This window comes from Phyllostomus discolor, chromosome 9, assembly GCF_004126475.2.
Source record: "Phyllostomus discolor isolate MPI-MPIP mPhyDis1 chromosome 9, mPhyDis1.pri.v3, whole genome shotgun sequence".
In the NCBI taxonomy this organism is placed as follows: domain Eukaryota; kingdom Metazoa; phylum Chordata; class Mammalia; order Chiroptera; family Phyllostomidae; genus Phyllostomus; species Phyllostomus discolor.
Genome location: NC_040911.2, coordinates 56,591,322 through 56,611,183, shown reverse-complemented (window position 1 = coordinate 56,611,183; position 19,862 = coordinate 56,591,322). Strand labels below are relative to the sequence as shown.

Genomic DNA, 19,862 nt, shown 5'->3' with positions numbered 1-19,862 from the left:
GCTTGCTTGCTGGCTCCTGTTCTGTGTCTCTGAGCCCACCCCTTTGGCTGGCAAGTGTACAGGAAGCACAGGGCAGACTGACTGCACACTTTGTCCTGGTGCAATCTCAGAGCACACTGCTGATGTATGCCTTGTAGGGCCATGCCCCAATATGGTCCCTCAAGTGGTCCCAGAGGGACATCCTGCCCTGGCCAACACTATCTCAGTGAGCCATGATGACAGGTGGGCAGGACCTTCCCCCTTAGCTAGGCTCCTACCTCAGTGCCTCCATTATGGGTCACTGAGGAAGCACCAGCCAGGGAGTCACAATGGAGGGCTTGGGGCAAGGCCTTGTCTAGGACAAGCATGTCAGCTTTGAAATCTGGGTGAGTGGCAAGTTTTTTTTTCTTACTTTACCCTGGATACATAGTTTTTAATTTGGCTCTGAGTAAAAGCTGTTAGAAGACTTTCCTGCATGGCACACTCTAGGAAAGCAGCCACCATGCCTGCCACTGCTGTCCACATGATGCCATGGTCTAGGGTGCAGTGGAGATTTTCTTGGTTTACCTACAGTTCTGACCAAGGCCAGCCTCATGATCAGTGACTGGAAGGGTACTAATACTAATGCCCTATTGTCATAGCCGGGGCAACAACATCCCTTAGCCTGGACTTAAAGGGCTATGAGGCATGGGGCCATAGGCTTCTGTTGGGAAGATTCTGTACCTCATAGGACACACTGGTCCACTCCAGAGGTCCTAGGAGGGATTCAAGCAGTCAGCACACCAACCCAGTACCAGGGCTTCTGCTCAGACACTTGTGTTTCAAATTACCAAAAGCCTGAGTGTGTGGTTAACTACAACCAGAAGGAAGTTTTCCAGGCAAAATGTATTTGTGACGAGGAACTTGCACCTAGGGAGACCTTAGGATCCTGTACAAAATCAGGACTGAACTAAGCCTCAAGTGTCTTCTCTTAATGGCCTTCTTGGGAATAAAAAACCAAAAGAACATGAGCAAATGGCTTGTAAAAAGTTGGCTTTATTTGTTACATTTTCACCTTATCTCAGTAATGCCATTTTGGCGTCCACAGTGACAGTCCCTGGAAGCTAGAGTCAGCCCCCATCCACTATGGTCATTAACCACAGAGCATGAGCATGGGCCTCACAGGCCCCACTGATGATTACAGGCTGCAGGCAGGACTCTGGGGGTCCTGATGAGGCCCAGCACTCTCCAGATCACAGCCGATAAGCCTGGGGACTGCTGCCCTGCCTGCCAGAGGCTGCAGCATTCCCATGGATTGAGCTGAGCAGATTAAGTATAGGGGAGGCGTCAGGTCTTGGCTCAGGACCGGTTCTGACAAGGCCACGTGTGATATGGTTGTACACCTTGCACTGGGGGTGGACAGACCAGCCAGGCCCATCCTGGTTCTGTGGCTGATTTGCTGGGTGGTTTTAAACAAGTTGTTTCTTGTTCCTTGGTCAGTCTGCTTTCTGGTTAACACTGCCAGTGAGGACTCCTAGGAGCCCACTTGACCAGGTGTCAAGCTTGCCACTTCTACCGAATTATGACCATGTCTCTGTGCTTTGGAGGCCACTGTGTACCCGCTATTGGTGGGACATCTCTCTCCAACAGGGCTGCATTTACCCATGGTGTTCCCTTCTTAGAACTGGGGCACCCTCTAGCAAGAGTCCTTCAGAGTTGGGCACTCCCAACTCTACTGCCCCTGCTACCAAGCACTACCAGGTTCCCATCCCCTGAGAGGGACTCCCAAAGGCCATAGAAAAGATTCTAATTCCTCAGATCTAGATCACCTGTTCTTTCAAACAGAACTTATTTTACACATAATTGTGAGTCTTTTTATATCAAACATTAGAACAGCTTACAAAAAACACAAACTCTCTGGCCCTGACTGCATCACAGCTCTTAGGGCCTGCACCCTTCTCTTCTGGGGAAGTTGAGAGGAGATCGGTAGCATCTTGTCATTTACCGTACTTGTGTTCGGTCCTAAGCGCAATAACTCCTGTAGAGGTCCTAAGCGCAAAAATAACTCCTGTAGAGGTCATTTTGCTATCTGTTCTAGAAAATACAAGTGGGAAGTTTTCAGACTAGAGGGTAGTGGTGGCCTGTGAATACCAAGTAAGTCACTGTCTTTTCATGTCTGAGCACCTGCCTCGGTGCCTCCTTTTGCTAGGGCTGAGTGAGGAGTCAAGGAACTACAGAGGACCAGGTCCACTGACAACTGGACAAACATCACTTCAGGGGTCTTCCACAAGTTTGCCTAGTTTGGCCAGGCACAATTTTATAAAGCTGAAGAATCCCAGCCTCACCAGAGGAAAAAGGAAAAGACAGACCAAGAGTGTCTGTGAGGAAATTCATCCCTCTCTTTTAAAAGTAGCTCTGTCCTAAAAAATTACTTTAAAAAGGAAAGACAACTGTATCTTCCAGAGAACAAATTTTAAACAGTTGTTCCTACCCCTGACCATGAGGCAACATGCTAGTGAGTCACCCACATCTACCAGAAAACACATGGTCAACTCCCAGCCTCACACCCTGCCAGTACAATGAAACCTAGTCCTTTCAACGTTTGTGCTTCTAACCAATAAGACACTCCCTTGTTGGGGAACAGGTGGGATCACCACAGCCACCTATGGCACTGAGAAGGGGCAAAGTTTAAAACAAATGTTACACAGACACATGAGGATATTTATCCTTTTAACCTCTGGCCATCAGCTGAATAAAACCTCAGTTCTACAGTTAGACTGCCAATGCCAGAATAAAAAGCAAAATTTCAAACTGGAAATTTCTAGCATTTTAAAGTGGAATGAAAGAATATGAAATAAAAAAAATAAACAAAGGTCCACATGCCACAGCAGCACCTCATGATGGATTCATTATTCCTCCTTCCTTGGCAATTCCATAGCATGGCTCTTCCTGGTCCAGGGGAGACATGGCTCAGAACAGAAGTGCCCCCATGCTGCCGACCTCGCTCTGTTCCTTTACAAAGATTTCAAAGTACTGGTAGATGATTGTGACCGCCAGCAGGATCCCAGTTCCAGACCCGATGGCACCTAGGAAGTCAGCCAGGACGGAAAGGGCCCCAATACATAGCCCTCCGAAGGCAGCGGCAGTAGGAATGTACCTGGGAAGTGGGAGATTGGTCAGCAAGGTGCCACCATGCAGATACCTCCAGCATGGCCCACCCTTGACTCAGGCCACCTGCCTGTGGGGCCGGGCACTCTGACATGCTTACCACTGATTTAGGAACCTAACTCCTATAGAGATCACTCCACTATCTCCTTGAAACTTCACCTTTTCACATACCTTAATGGTCCAGACTAGGGCTGCTGTCCAATTAAGTGGCCATACAAGCCACACGTGGCTAGTGAAATGTGCTTAGTCCAAGATGAGATATTAAAGATGCCACATGAGATTTTGAAGAGCATAAAATATCTCATGGTATTTCTTACATTAATTAAAAATGTTTACTTTTTTAATGTAACTACTTGAAAACTTAGGATTTCGTATATGGCTTGCATTTTATTTCTCCTGAATCTAGGGGCTTCAGTGAATTCTCACTAGGAGAATGATCAAAACTGCCTAATGCCCCTGCTAGGGATAGGAAAAACAATCTGAAATTTACAATGCTGATTTTCTTATGGATACAGGAAGCTTTTCTATCCTGTAACCAAGGGTAACATTTAATTAACCAGAAATCCGTAAGCCCTATCAAGATGTTGAAGTATAAAAAAACCACAAACAGAAGAAAACCAGTGGGACCTAGGGCCAGTACTCACCGGTTGAGTTCATGGACCATGGAAGTCTCTCGGTGGCCCCTCATCACCATCTGCTGCTCCTTCAGCTGCTTTGCAACCTGTGTGATGCCAGAGGAGAAAACAATTCTCAATTTTAAGTTGGAACTTGAAAGCCAGGTAGACATTTTATGGTGGCACTAAACACTCACAGGTTCCTTTTTTTTAGCATACTAACAATATTTATATAGATAACTTAAAAACTGCTGCAAAGAAATCACACGACAAAGTCTAGTTTTAGTTTGGCTCCAGCTCCCCAGGCAAACACTAATTACTGTTAGACTCCATTTATGACCATATACACTTTGGCCTGATGAGGAGGAAATGGCTGTGTGTGTTCACAGACTACTTTTTTAAGAAGAGGTGAAAAGTCGAGACCCCTTACACCAGTGACGGGTGAGAACTACTGTTTCCTGGTTTAATTAAATTGTAACTTATACTTACATCTTTGGCAGAGGAGCCTGAGACCTCTATCCATGTTTTGGAGAAGAACGCACATGAGCCCAGCATGAACACTATGTACACAACAGCATGGACAGGGTCTTCTAACACGGAGCCAAAAGATTCTGGAGGGGACAGGTAATAGCAAAGGCCACCAACTGGATAAGCACGTGCTGGACCCCCAGAAGATGTATCCTGGGAAGAATAAATACACAGAAAGCCTGTGAGTGCTGTTTCATTATTCCTTGGCATAAGGACAAAAGTGGTTCTGAGCAGATGAAAAGGAATACAATTTTACTCAAGTGTCCATAGTGCAGTTTTCTTACTGAAAAGAATATTTAATGTGCTGAATTTGTAAAAGACATGATTAAAAAGTAAAATGTTTGGTCACAAGCAAGACATATATATGCACACCACTGCAACCAGCCACAGAATTGAAACTGATTTCTTCAAGCAGCCATACTTACAGACCAAGTGCCCAGCAGGCTGACCAGCAGGTTGCCACTGAAGCGGGCTGACAACATCTGGGAGATGACATACAGGTTGGACACCAGGGCAGACTGCAGGATGATGGGAATGTTGGAGGTGTAGAAGAGCTTAATAGGGTAGGTGTTGTACTGGCCTCGGTAACGAGCTGACTTGATAGGCAGGTCCACTCTGAAGCCCTGAGAAGCCAAACAGAGCAGGGTGCCCTCAGTGCCTCATTCCAGTATATGTACAGACACAACCCAGCTGGGGACAGCCAGGCCTACATTGATTCCACAGCTCTTATGCCCCTTCCTGACCCACCACTGTACTTGGGGTCACTTCAACAGAAGGTTCCCAGAAAGACAGGCTTACAAAATGCACCAAAGCCCAGCACATTGAAATAATCCCATTTTTATCAAAGTCCATCACATTAAATCTGCATCGATGTGGAATATACAAAAGCCCGAAGGACATGTGCCCAAGTAAGTCTTAACAGTGGTTCTCTTTGGTAGTTCCTCTCCTATACTTTTCCAGTGGCCCCAACACAAGGACACCATGGCCTCTACCTTACATCCCAGAACAGCTCTTTACAGTGTTTTAAATCATAAACAGAGAAGCTAAGCTTTGTATGAATACAGCCTCTCCCTCTGAAATCCTTGGAGAATAGAAAGGTTTTCTTTTATTTTTACAAACATGCATTGCGTAGAACAGGACTCAGAATATAGAGAACCTAAAATAAATTTTTGTTGATCTAACCACAGATACCCACCAAGCTTATTGTGGTACTAAAGTTTATTAATTAGGCATCTTACTAAAAGTCTCAGCTGAAGAAACAGACCTGTCTTGTCCTTAGAAAAAGCACTTGGCTGGTACCCAGTACCTTTCCACAAGCACTAAACAGTCTTCTTCACTGTTATCCCTTCTTTTCAATAAATATCAGAATGCAAAGTGGCTGATAAAAAAATACAAAGACTAATGCAACTACAGAAAAGCAACTGACAGGTCAGGTCTCTTATTCAGAAGAGGCACAAACTAATCAATTTGAAAGGTAAGAGCTCTCAAGAGCCTTTTCCAAGAAGACACTGCCTACAAAGACTCTATAAATTTTGGGAAGATGGTGATGAGGCTTTAGAGCTTAATATTTTTCACTTCTCTCTCTTTTAAAAAAGGTTTTATTTATTTTTAGAGAGAGGAAGGGAGGGCGAAGGGGAGAGAAACATCAATGTGTGGTTGTCTCTTGTGCACTCCCTACTGGGGACCTGGCCTGCAACCTGGGAATGTGCCCTGACTGGGAATCGAACCAGCAACCCTTTGGTTCGTGGGCTGGCACTCAATCCACTGAGCCACATCAGCTGGGGCAGAGATTTTTCACTTCTCTTGAACAAAGAACTTGAAGATGAATCTTCTTTATCTGCTGCTAGGCCCAACCCAAAGGAGCATAATTTCATAAATGTTACATCTGCCTCAGTTTTGTTTAGTTTAGGCAGGTCCCCATGACTCAATGGAACACACATATCCAGCTTCCATGGAAACTTGCTTCTTTCAAATGCCATCCCACCAATTCATTACTATATGATGATGTACACCACTTCTGGGGTGTGGGTGGGGGTGTAACACCAAGGCATTCTAAAAATTAAATGTGGATCATCAGAGCTCACCATGGTGGGTCTGGACGCACCTGGAAATAGATGACCACTGCAAAGACAAAGATGGTGGCAATCAGATTCATTAGGTTGGGTAGGTTCTGGCGGTAGAAAGCCTCTCGAAGGGCTCGGACCTTGTCAGTGCGTGTGGCCAGCAGATGAAACAGTGCGATGATGGCACCTTCAAATTCCATCCCTGTTGGTGAAGGAGGGGACACATGTGGTAAAGAGACAAACAGCTTCTTAGTGGCCAGAGGGAGTGAAACAGAATTATTTTTAAGATTCATAGTGTCTACTCCTATAACACCAAGGGTACAGTGGTATTTTCTCATCCCTCATTTCTATTTCTTCTGTAGAGATTTCAACCTACAGAAACAGGTTCTAGCTTTTTGAGTTATTTGTTGGCATGTATGTCAATGGCCACCAGATATGTGGAATGATCATCAGTTATAAAATCATAAAAGCAGGATCTGCTGAACTCCAGCTGAAGGGGTCCTACACTGAAGAACAGGCTCAGAGCTGCTCCATTCATTTCCTTGGAAACCCCCAGGCAGTAGAGCATCCCCAGCTCTGATGTGCAGGCTGCCTCTGACAAGACAGGGCCTGACCTCTCTGCTTCTTTCATTGATGATCAAGCAGAAAGGATAACATGCATGCCCATCACAAGGCCTGATCCACACCCCTATGAAACAGTGCTGAACATAGCCAGGAAAACATGGCCAGGAAGCAAAGCAGCTTACTGAGGGACTGAAGAAATGAAGAACAAGAATGGGTGCCAGACCTGAGGATTAGGCAGTAGAGGGCAAATGAGAGGAAGCTGGGAGCACATGGCATTCATAAGGCCTAGAAGTCTTATAAATTTTTAACAAATTTATTGAAGTTTAAAAAAAAATATCCCCCAAGCCTCAGCTCAACTAAGAAACAGGAGCACTGTATTCATGTCCTTCCAGGAAAGTGTAACTATCCCACAACAAAAGTTTGGCCACACACAGTGAACCAGTGTTATGTCCAGAACTGTGTTCTGTGGGTGGGAGAGAGGTCCTGGTATTAGTACTGTGAAGTGCACCTATGTACTACTGTCCTGTGAGGGCATTTTCCTCAGGTTTCTAACACAGGTTTCTAACACATGACAGTGAACTACCTGCTGCTTCTCCCCTGGGCTGTTACTGGACCATTTGGAGATACCAGCATCACTGCTGATTTCTTTTGAAGCCTCCAGGATGGGCTTCTGTGGAAGCACTCTTTCCTAATTTACCAGCACTTCCTCAATTCCCATCCTCTCTTCCTTTTGATCAGGTGACAGCATTGGCTTGTTTATAACCAATGGACAGAACTCAGGTATCTTAAAGCTGAAGCCAGAATGAAGCCTTATTTCATAGAGGATGACACCTGGGTTGCCGGGAAAAGAAGAGGAACTTGTTCACGCTCTGCCAACTCTCAACATTCCCACATTACCTCTGTGATCTCAGCTGACTACTCTCCCCCTTACTCTATCACAGCCAAATACACTGACCTTGAACACACCAGGTACATTCCTACTTCAGGGCTTTGTACCTGCTGATTCCCCCAAATGAAACATTCTTCTCCCAGTCATAGGGCTCCCTTCCCTCTTCAGGACTTCAATTACCCAGACTAAGTCTGTACAACACTCTTGGTATTCTCATCTTCTTCCTCTGCCTTGTTCTCCTTGGTACCTGCAATAACACCTGACATACACATAACACATGGCTTATTTTGTATTTCCAGTGCCTGGCCCTTAACAGGCACCTGATAAATATTTGTTGAATGAAAGGCAATGCCAGGTTTAGGCTCTAGTTCTAATTTTTAACATCATTTCTTGAAATTCACTATTTGCAGAATCTCTGACAACAAGACAGGGCTTCTAAGTATTAGTTTTACTTCACATGGGTGTAGAATCACCTTTCCTGGTGGCACCTTTTCTCCAGGCAGTTCTCAAACATTGCCAGTTGACATCATAACACTGCATTCTCTGTCTTCCACTCGAATCTGGGGTAAATTTTTCCATCCAGACTCCAGTTCCCCTGCCTCAGTGGCCTGCTCCTAAACAGAAGTGGCTGCTTGGCTCCATCCTGGCATCACTTCCTCCTAACTCAGGATGCCCCCACACCAGTTATAGTATGATCTTGCCATATACACGAACTCCTACTCTTTATCCTCCTGCCTTTCACACCCATTCCAGAAAAGCCCTGCTTTCTGGCCCCTAGCCTCCCCATTTGCCTTGGATTTCCTACAGTTCCAGGAAGTGCCCGGGAGGAATCAAGTCTCATCTTGCCACTCTTCTCTGACATTCCCTCTTTTCTTTGCAATCTGTTTGGCACTTGTGGTCTTGATGTACCCAGGGACCTAGTTTGAGTCTCACTGAGATTATATGGTCTCTGGAGCCAAGTACTCTGTCTCCAGTATTCAATTCAAAGAAAACACTCAAACGTGCATTAAAAATTTACTTCTCAAAGGATTCTTACAAGTAAATAACATATTTAATGATGAAGAATGCTGACTGCCTTTCGTAAGAAGTCATACTTTTCTGTATGTTTAGAAATTATTAAAAACTTCTCTGAAACAAGATGTCCTTGGCACTCTTTGTGCGTATAGCGTAGAATGCTAACATTTTATAGGTATCTACTATGAGCCTGGTGTCATCTCACTTCATGTTACTTCTCACTTCATCCTGGCAAATGAGGCTCAGTGGTAGAGGGATTTGCCCAAAGCCATGTATATACTATTAATAGAAACAGCCAGGAGGTGAACTCCAAGTCCAGGCCTCTCTCACAAAGTTGCCCCTTGCATGACCAAGGATGTTGGTTCGGTGATTTCATTTTTAGAAACATATTCACTGAGAGCTACTGCTAAAATACATAACCATGAATGTATAAGGCTGTTTACTGTTTTGTAATAACAACTGAAACTAGATATGTCCTACAAGTACATTAGAAGACTGTTTAAATAAATGCTGCTTCATCCTTGCCATAAAGTCCACATTGTGCTAGGAAAAATGAGGCAGGATTCTGTATTCCGGCATGGCAAGTATCTGTGGAATACTCTGACATGGAATACATGTTATGTACCATATGAGCAGAAGCCTGTCTATGTTCAAGAAAATTCTGCTGATGCATACAGAAACATCAGAAGTAATGTACCTAAAATGGAGGTGATTTTTCCCTGAACGGGGGAACCTTCATTTTCTGCTTTGCACATGTCAGTACTTTTTACCAACTCCTATCCCCAGGAAAGCCCAGGGCCCTTACCTCGGCCAGTGTTGACAGTGGTGGGGCTGAATGCTTTCCACACGATGGTCTCACAGATGTTAGTGGCAATAAAGAGCGAGATACCAGAGCCCAGGCCATATCCTTTTTGCAGAAGTTCATCCAAAAGTAGGACAATTAAGCCAGCAACAAAGAGCTGTAAAAATTTAAAAAAAATAAAAGTAAAGAAACCCAAGTAGACTTCATTCCTTCTCCCTACAGGCATGACTCTTCCCTTCATTTTTAGTAAGAAGATTCTCTGATATAAATGCTAAAGACTGAGTAGACAATAGACAGTAAAGCCTTCTCCTAGTGAGTTTAGAAGAGTCAACACAAGGTGGTTCGTCTCCTTCTAAGTAAAAGTTTCTTTTATGCGTGGTTCAGGTTTGTTATTTGGAAAGTCTAAGTGAATATGAGGAGCTACTCAGAAGGGGCAAATGTTAGCATAATAATTACCTGAATGGTGATTAACAGGCAGATTCCAGCACCCATTTCGGAAGGGTCCCCATACATTCCCGTCATCACATACACAATAGACTGGCCAATGGTAATGATCATGCCAAATACTAGAAATCAAAAAAAACAAAAACAAAACTATGTTCTCAAAGTGGGACATTACACAGTCATAGAGGAAACAGTTATTGAACACCTACTCTGTGCAAGGCACCAAGAAAACAAAAATGAAGAATACTAATAGTGCCTCCAAGGAGCGTGGTCCAAGAAACACCCAGTAGTCAAAGTACACAATAACTCAAATGCCTGTTAACACAAGGTGAGCTCCTTAATTTCACTCCTAAATGTACTTTCCTTTCAGTGATGGGAAGAGGAAAAGAGTTGGAATATGACAAGTTAGTTTTTATGGAAGACAAATCACGGACCAATATCTACTGAAGACAGCATCCAAACTCAGATCAAGCTGCTTGGGTTCTGGAGAGCTCCTGAGTTTGAACGACACACTTGGGCCACCTCTGCAGGCTAAGTCCAGAACACAAATGTTTAACCCTGGAGTAAAGGGATCTCTTCCCAGTTCATATATATATATATATTTTTAAAGGAAAAAAACAAAAACCAAAAAACAAAACCCTCAAGATGGCATCAATATAGTCACTTGTCCCATTTTCAGAAGTTTTCTTTTTGTAGACTGTTTTTTAATATCATTATGTACCTCATTATTAGGCACAATGGAATTGACACATTTTTACTGGTTCCCCAATACTAAGTGAATCTCTAAGTACGAATTTGGGCTTCGAGTTTGGCTTTTCTGTTTAGTTTGTCAAACCTGATTAGTAAAAATAAAATTGTACTCCAGAGTGCCCATGAAATGTAGTCCCTATTTGACTTTTAAAAAATTGCTCAATGACATTGAATTCTCAAAGCAGAAGATTAAAAAAGCTGCCAAGGCCAGAGAAAAAACAGGCAATTTGTGCTTTTGAAAAATAATTAATATATATATTTTAAAACCCTGATTTGTGTCTGAAACTTATAAATTTAAATTAGATTAATTTTTTTTGCTCAATTATTTAACCTATTAACTTAAATAGATTTCTTCCACATGCTGGTGTGGAAGAAAATATGGCTGGGTAGAAAACTCAATCACATCCTAATTAATATATTTCAGTTCAGTCAGAGGCTGAACATGAATAATTTTGATGACTGGTCATTATTACTAGTGACAGTTATTTGCTATGAGGCAAATATTACTATTACCACTTGTACAAATGAAGAAACTGAGAGGTAAGAGCTGTCATCTAACTTTGTCCAGAGTCACAAAGCTAGTAAATAGTAGAGCTGGGTTGAGAGGATCACCTTTCCCCTAAGTTGAATCTTTTTAAACTCCCAGAAGAAAAACAACACCTGCACAATACCTATTATGTGCCAAGACAAAGAGATGCTTTACAAATGTGACTCCATTGAATTCTTATGACACCTCTGAAGTACATACCATCTCCTCCTACGAGGTTAAGGACATGTAGCTGGTGGAGCAAGAACTCCAAGACCTGCTCCTTCCACGCAATTATGGAGCCTTTGGAATAAGGGACATATTCCCCGCTGCCTTGTACAGCCTATCCAAGTACCAGGGCTCTTCCAAAAGTTCTCTCTTTCTCTCTAGTATTTATAAATTCATAATTGGGAAAACATCTTCTTGTCAATTTCAAGAATTAAAACCTTTAAAACAGAATAATCTACCTCTGTATATGGTCCAATAAAAGACTTTCCCTTCTCAACCAGTTTTGATACCCAAAATGGCAGCTTTGGTAACTTACCAGCTGGCTTAATTCTTTGCTGGGAACAGCATTAAGCTCAGGCAGGGAAAACCTTGGCTTGTAAGTTTCCAGCATTCACAACTTTTAAACAGTCTCTCACAGTGCTCATTTAGATTGCCAGTAATGTTTTTGGTAAAGATGAAATAATCTGGGCACAGAACCTTGTTCTTTACACTGTTTCACCATTTCTCCAACCAGGCTCCAAATTATAAAAAAAACCAACCCCACCCATCTCCCTTCTCACCCCTTCCCTCCCACCCCCAAATAATACAATAAGAAACCAAAACTATTGTGCATCCATGCTATGCTGTTAAAATGCAGTTAATACTATTGGGAAGAAGGCTGTGGGTTGTGGAGATGCTCTTTGAAGCTCTACAGTATCTTTTTGCTCTCCCATGACCAATAGAAGGCCCTTCGCTCTTCTTAGCAAAGTATAGAATGGGTTGCTTGAAACACTTATCCTCCCTCCCCTCCATTGGGATGGGTGTGCAAACTATACTACATGGAAGAGCTTTGAAGCACTTGGCCTGTTTTAGGGCACAGAAACTATCCTGGTTCTTTCAAAGGACACCTTTCTCAAGCTATCTCTGTTGTGTCCAGGCAAGAAGAACTCCCCCTCCCTACCTGAAATCCACAGTCAGATGAGACAGGCGCTGGTACCAGAAGAGTTAATCCATATCATCTTTTTTGTCATCATCTTCTGAGGGCTAGCAATGCCATGTGAGTCTTTCCTCACATAAGGATATGAAAACATGGGGTCATTTAATGCTGGCTTCCTTGTTAGGGACCAGGTCAGCCTCATCAAAGTTTTTCCATTTCATCAGGAACATGAGTTCTCCACTAGATTCTGTAGCTCTAATAATCCATCCCAGCTCCAAACCCTGGGCAAAGCCTCATGGCTGTTCTGAGTCTTCTTTCTTTTTTTTTGGTTTGCTCTCCTCTTCCTATCTTCAGCTTTGCACTTGCCTCCCTCTGATTTATCTGTCTTATGTGCTATTTTTTGTGACTGTAGAAACTCAGCAATGAGGTCAGGACAATTCAGGTTCTCTTCTGATTCCCATGTGTTGTTCTCATCTGAGAACAACTTCCACTTTAGGAATTACTCCACTTTGCTCTTTACCACTCCACGATTGAGAACTTTTCCCACCACATATTCCTCTTCTTTCTTTTTTAGCACCTACTCCACCTTCTTCTTGCTTTATTTTTTTCTCCATAGTTCCTACCAGTTTTCTGGTATAAAAAGAGGGTGCTGCTCAGAGCAGTGCCAAGAGCATGAGAGGAATTGCTGCCACTCTACTGGCATGTTGCATTAGGCAGGATGAAGAGTGGTGCCCAGAAAAACAACAGGTTATGTGACCACAGTCAAGCCCCTCACTGAAGTGGTATTAATACAGGCCCTGGCTAATGGCCCTCTCCCTGAGAAGTGCTCTGTTGCTAACACAGGCCTAGGACCACCTGCAGGATTGATGGGCCAAAGAAGTTACACTGTACAAAGAAAAACTGTTCTGATGCTCCCAACTTTATAGTGAATTCAAATTTTCAACTACAGAAATTCAAACATCATTCAAAATCTCACTTACACTTTTGGGCTCCATTGAAGAGGGCTCGGTCTTTTGGGGTGTCACCAACTTCAATTATTTTGGCGCCAGCTAAGAGCTGCATGATGAGGCCGGAGGTGACAATGGGAGAGATACCCAGCTCCATCAATGTGCCTGAGGACAGGGGAGGCAAAATACAGCCCACATTATCTTGGAAAAGCAACACATTATTAAGAAAATAAATGAGCAAAATCTGTGTACTTTTTTTTTAAAGGATTTTATTTATTCATTTTTAGACAGATGGGAAGGGAGGGAGAAAGTGAGGGAGAGAAACATCAATGTGTGGTTTCCTCTTGCACACCCTACACACTGGGGACTTGGCCCGCAACCCAGGCATGCCCTGACTGGGAATTGAACCAGCAACCCTTCGGTTCACAGACCAGCACTCAATTCACTGAACCACACCAGCCAGGGCTGACTGTGTACTTCTTATACAAATCCAGTGTGCTTTAGTTTGCTAGCAGCATTTAATTTAGAGACTAATCCCAAAATATCAATGATTACAGTATAATTCATTTCATTCTGTTCAGTCTGCCAGGCCATATCTTAATTCTGTTTTGGATGTCATATGGCTTTTAAACAGACAGCTGCATTTAAATTCACCACAAACAGATTTAGTCTGGTTTTACAGAGATAAGAAAGGTTAGTCTCTTCATCAGTTAATAAAAAGACTAACAATTCAAATGTTTTCCAGAGTTTGAAAAGGAAACCTGTATAATTATATCTAGTTGTGAATAAACTACTTCCATTATGCTAACATATTTCCAATTGATTTGAAACTTAATTTGAATTATATTTAAAACATAAGTTAATCAAGCCCTGGCTGGCGTAGCTCAGTGGATTGAGCGTGGGCTGCGAACCAAAGTGTCGCAGGTTTGATTCCCAGCCAGGGTACATGCCTGGGTTGCAGGCTATAACCCCCAGCAACTGCACATTGATGTCTCTCTCTCTCTCTCTCTCTCTCTCTATCTCTATCTCCCTCCCTTCCCTCTCTAAAAATAAATAAATACAATCTTTAAAAAACAAAAGTTAATCAAAAGCAGTACTGATGTAAACATTCAAAATCCTCCCCAAAGTAATTAGAGCATATAAAACATTGTTATATATTTTTGACACATATGTGTAACCTATAGATATGAAAAAGATGCAGCTGAGAAACAAATTACATATTCTAAAGGTTATCAAAGCACAAGAAAAGATAGGTAGAAATATTATGATTTCATTGTTTAAAAAATATTCTAGTTTTTTTTTTTTAAATTCTCTAAGACATAGACTTACGATAATCTTCTTATTACAGGCTTTGTACTACATTCACACGCAATTTTGAATATTCTATGCCTCGGTGCTGAATCTGGCATTTACTAGGGCTATTTAGTACAGCACACTAACATTCTTCCCGAACACTCTCTGAATTACACATAAAGCCAAAGCCTGTAATTTAACTAAAGGAGGTAAGTCAAGCCCACATTGTACAGAAAGAGGTGCAGCGAGCCAGAGTTCTACCTCTGTTAGAAGCTAGAATCACTCTTATCCAATAGAAAGGGTCGGCAGAATCTGAAGACATGATACCAAACAGGGGGATCTGGAAAAAAGCAGAGAGAAAAGAAATCAGCAAACTTTCTTCAGCCCTTTCTGACCCCCACCTCCACATGAGAACAGGAAACCTGGGCTTACCTGGCAGCATACCAAGAAAATAAAGAGAGTGATAGCAGTCCACAGCACTTTCTCCTTAAACTGAATCTACATAGAAGAGAATGGATTCAGTCAACAAGTTATTTTCATAAGGAAATTAATAGAAACGGACTCAGATCAGACCCTTTTGCCTGATCACCAGAAAAGTCTTGAACACTTCAAACCAGGTACCAAATATAAGTACCAAAATAAAAGAACATGCACTGCAGGCTTTCTATGTATAAGGCACATATGCAAAGACCTTGATATGCATCATCTCATTTGATCCTTGTACCACATATGAGAAACTAAATCTTAGAAGACACAAGAAATTTGTCCCAAATCCCACAAATGAAGTGAATTTGAGTCCAAAGTGTGTGCTCTTAACCACTACCATTAACAGTTTAGGATCAGACCCAAGATCACAAAATATTGTGATTGAAAGGGATTCTTAAACCAGATAAGCCCTTATAACATATGAATCATCACCATTCATTTGAAAGGATTTTGTAACTGACAAAATCTTACTCTGGAATCAACTAATTTGGAATTTGTGATTGTTTAATATGTACTATATTTTCTATGAATTAAGGGTAAAACAAGGTATAATAATAATGCAGGGTGGGAGGGTACGGAGAGTTGCAAATTTAACCTACTCACTAAAAGCATCTGTCTAAGACTTTTCACATCTCTTTGGGTATGTAAGTAGGATAGGTTACACTTCAGAATCATTTTACAGATAACTAATAAGAATTATTAGAAGTTTAGATGCCCTGTCTAAATCCCCTCTGGTACTAAGCAGTAGAGTGGGAATCCTTCTAGGTCTTCTGCCTCTAAAACTCAGCATCTCCATTAGTACTTGCTGCCTACACTGCAAAAATAGCTTTAAAGGGCTTAACAAACACAGTTATATTGTGCAGACTAAAAATTTTTATGTGGAAATGCCTTTAGAGTGACAGTATTAAGTGAACAAAACTGTGTTCTTAAAATACTTTTTAATTTGAAGGGAAGAGGAGTCTAAGCAAGCACCAAGCCAGAGTCCTGGCTCTCTGGTCAGAATAGAAGTTCTAGTCTCGCCCTGGCTGGCGTAGCTCAGTGGATTGAGCGCGGGCTGGGAACCAAAGTGTCCCAGGTTCGATTCCCAGCTAGGGTACATTCCTGGGTTGCAGGCCATAACCCCCAGCAACCACACATTGATGTTTCTCTCTCTCTCTCTCCCTCCCTCCCTCCCTCCCTTCCCTCTCTAAAAATAAATAAATAAAATCTTAAAAAAAAAAAAGAAGTTCTAGTCTCTATCTACCACTTCAGGCCATGATAACAGAATCATACAAAGGTAGTAATTCCATATCCAGATACTCCATGTGAAGTTCAGTGAATTCACAGAACTCTTCTTCCTCTTGAGAATGCTCTCCTTTTCACCTGCCATCACATCACAGCAAAGAATTAGGAGACCAAGGGGAGGCTAACCAGTAACATAACAGGCTTGTTGTGAAATAATTCTTCATAGGAAAAAAGAGAGGACAATTTTTGTAAGATTCCTTATTTGTTAATAACCTAGTCTCTCCTGTATTCAGTCAAATTCAACAGCAAAACATCAAAAGTTGTATCTAAGTCTTTTCTAACTCTACTTTTTCATGACCCCCTAAATCCATCCTTATCTCCTCCTAGCCCACTCCCATAGTTCACCCTCTAATGCAAAAGCCTCTAAACTACTCCAGTCCTCTACCCTACTTCCAAAGCAGCTTTCTAATCTGTTTGGCTTATTGCTTTCCATTACTCTTTATGTTCTTCTCAGTTCTGAACTATACCTAACATTCTCCAGCCTGCTTGTCTTCAGTGCCTTTGCACATTATATATTCCTTATGCCTGGAGTTCCTTTCCCTTACTTCAAGGAAATTTCTATTCTTCCTTCAAAACAATCATCAGGCGTCACATCTTCCAGAGTTAATTCCTTCTGAAGCCAATGATATACTCTGCACATATTTTCACTGCTCCATCTATCACACTTAAACTACAAAGCTAATGTCACAGCTAGTAAAAGGCTGAGTAAAGGGTGGGTCCCAGGCTTGCTGACCTACAGAACCATACATGCCCTTTCTGCTATGCTGGGGGTAGGGCAAGGGGAAGAGTTGTGCATATTAGCCCATCAAAGGCAGTATATATGTGGATTATTTATACAATATAAAACAGTTTTACGTCCAAAAAAGGAAAAAAGGATGCTCCAAGAACCCAACTGTCCATATTAATGTCAAGTACATATATATATGAATGTATTAATAATACTCTGAGAAGAATGTGAAATCAAAATATATTACTATTCTTTAAGAACCCAGTGAGCCCTGGCTGGTGTGGCTCAGCAGTTGAGTGCCCGCCTGGAAATCAAAGGGTCACCTCTAAGGCACATGCCTAGGTTGTGGGCCAGGTCCCCAGTTGGGGGCATATGAGAGGCAACCACACACAGATGTTTCTCTCCCTCTCTTTCTTCCTCCCTTCCCCTCTCTAAATACATACATACATACATACATACATAAATAAATAAATAAATTTTAAAAACCAAAAAAGAACCCAGTGAAACTTTTCTTCATTGTCTGACAGCTTTACTTACTTTTAGCATCACTCACTATCTTGGCCTATAGCCACACAGCAGCAGAAATTGTGACAAAGATTCAATGTAAGTCTACATTTCTATTTTTCCACGTTTTAATGTGCCTGCTGTAAAAAGCAGGGTTCACAAAATGCCTTTACTCTCAGCTAATTTGGCAGCCTACATAAAGCTCATTTGTGCAGAATAAAGTGACTGTTCTTAGCTTCTTTTAACAGCTGGCTACAAAGAGCATCTCCCATAAAAATCCAACTCATGATTTGTTCCTGTTGGAGGTGAAGATGGAAGGGTAACTCAAGTGAGTTTCCTGAGGCTTTTGAGGCCTTATTCACTGCCATAATAAATTTTGGGGACAAGGCAAACTCGAGGCTTTGTTCACTGGACGAACATTCACAAAAGATGCTCCGAGTACAGCAAGATGATTAAGGTGGAAATTCCCACACAAAAAGGTCACTTTTCAACAAAGCTCAGGAGTATACACAACTGCACTCTAGGGGAAAAATAAATGAGAGAGTTTCCATTGGCGTGTTGAAGCCATTTTTAATTGTACTGTAAACATCAAGCGCCCAGAATTTCACGAAGCCTCCTTTATCGGCAATTTGGGGAACTCACCTTTCTTTCCGGCTTCTGAATTTCAGGCAGGATGACACAGAAGGGCTTGATGACTTCCAGAAATTTGACTTTGATGGGAGAAACAAAAGGAGAATTAGAGCTGGGAGAACCTTTCGCGCCACCCAGGTAAGCCCTTCCGCCCAGACTGTGTTAGGGCAAGGGGCAGGAGAGCAGACCGAGTACTGAAATGCTTGGGTATCCCCAGGAGGGCCTGGGACTCAAGCAGGCCTGGCGAGCGAACACCTGCCCGGACCTGTGAGGGGAAGGGGGAATGTGATCCACTCCAGCGGAGCAGGGACTGCCCCGAGGGACTCACTCGCCATGGCGGTGGCTGCTTGGGCTCCGGGTCCTGCTTCTGCTCCACTACAGTCCGCGTGAGGCGACGCTGGCCTCGGACCAGTTTGCAAAGGGGCGCAGCACCTCCACAGAGAGACACGTCAGTGATAGCACTGGGGTAAGCGGGGCGGGGCGCGGTGGTTGCCTGACCGGTGCAGGCCGTAGGCCGCTTCCGCTTCCTGCCACGCACTGAAAGCTGGCCCCAATCCCACACTGCCACCGCGGAGACCACAACTCCCGGCATGCAGCGGGCCTCCCGTGGCCTGTCCTTAAGAGGTAGGTGTGGCTGGGATTGGGAGTGTGTGACAGAGCAGACTTGGTAACGCGAGAGCGCAAGGGGCTGGTTGCGTATCGGGAGGTGGAAGCAGTGCTGGCTGGTAGAAAAACGGACACAAATGGTAGATGATGCCTGCGCCCTTAGCTCTGCGAGCGAGGCAGAGTCCCGGGTCACTTTCATTCCTTTTACTGAACTTACAATATCGAATAGACTGTAAGCTCCTTTGAGCAGGCTTTGTTCCAGCGTCGACCACAGTAGCGGCACCTAGTGGGCGCTCGGCTCCAGGGACCGACACACTTGTAGGTCCAGTTATTCAGTCTTTCCTGGGCCCCCGGAAGTCACTCCTGCCTTGCCCCTGCCTTAGGAGGACTGAAGGGATGAGTTCTAGGAGAGAGAGAAGACGGTCGGAAGAGCAGGGGTCAGCTAAGGAAATGGTCAGGCCCATTAGGCAATCCCGGAAGGCTTCCTGGAGTAATTCAGTTACTTTTGTCCCAACCCCAGACTGATTCCGGCGAGAAGAAATGAGGAAGGGTGGTGCTGTATGTTGAGGAAACCCTTGTGAGGAAGACGTGGTGGTGTGACAACTTACGGTCTGTGGGTAAAGAAGGCCTATTTGACTGAGGCAAAGGTTATGTAAAAAAACAATAAGATTTAGTGTGGGTGAACAATGGATAAGAGTCAAGGGATGCTAGATGGACAGTTTGGATTTATTTTCGTTGCACCTATAATCAAGGGTAATATGTAAATAATATATTTAAAAGAAAGGGACTTAATGCTGTGCACATCAGAGGAGAAGGAAGTGGTGGGCGCTACGGGCTGGGGATTAGGGAAGATTTCATGGAACTCAGTCCTGTCCTGAACCGGTAGAAGATGGAAATGCAGATGTGTCAAGATGCTTTTTT

At 43.1% G+C, this 19,862-nt stretch overlaps 1 protein-coding gene across 1 annotated transcript; it reads right to left on the bottom strand.

Moving 5' to 3' along the window:
* Window positions 1-994: 994 nt before the first annotated feature.
* SEC61A1 (SEC61 translocon subunit alpha 1) lies at window positions 995-18,907 on the bottom strand. Its single transcript, XM_028523764.2, has 12 exons — window positions 18,664-18,907; window positions 18,348-18,415; window positions 15,137-15,202; window positions 14,966-15,044; window positions 13,445-13,576; window positions 10,057-10,166; window positions 9,604-9,757; window positions 6,373-6,533; window positions 4,694-4,891; window positions 4,230-4,421; window positions 3,771-3,847; window positions 995-3,115 (listed from the first exon to the last, which is right to left on the bottom strand). The coding sequence occupies exons 1-12, from the start codon at window positions 18,668-18,670 to the stop codon at window positions 2,929-2,931; spliced, it is 1,431 nt and encodes a 476-aa protein (XP_028379565.1). The 5' UTR covers window positions 18,671-18,907; the 3' UTR covers window positions 995-2,928.
* Window positions 18,908-19,862: the final 955 nt, after the last annotated feature.

What these genes read in the sequence shown, in the direction of transcription:
- SEC61A1 (XM_028523764.2), bottom strand. An exon ending in TTCAGAAGCCGGAAAGAAAG is followed by an intron (nt 15,203 to 18,347) that starts GTGAGTTCCCCA and finishes TCTTCTATGTAG; the next exon opens with ATTCAGTTTAAGGAGAAAGT. An exon ending in GCCTGCTGGGCACTTGGTCT is followed by an intron (nt 4,422 to 4,693) that starts GTAAGTATGGCT and finishes TATTCTTCCCAG; the next exon opens with GATACATCTTCTGGGGGTCC.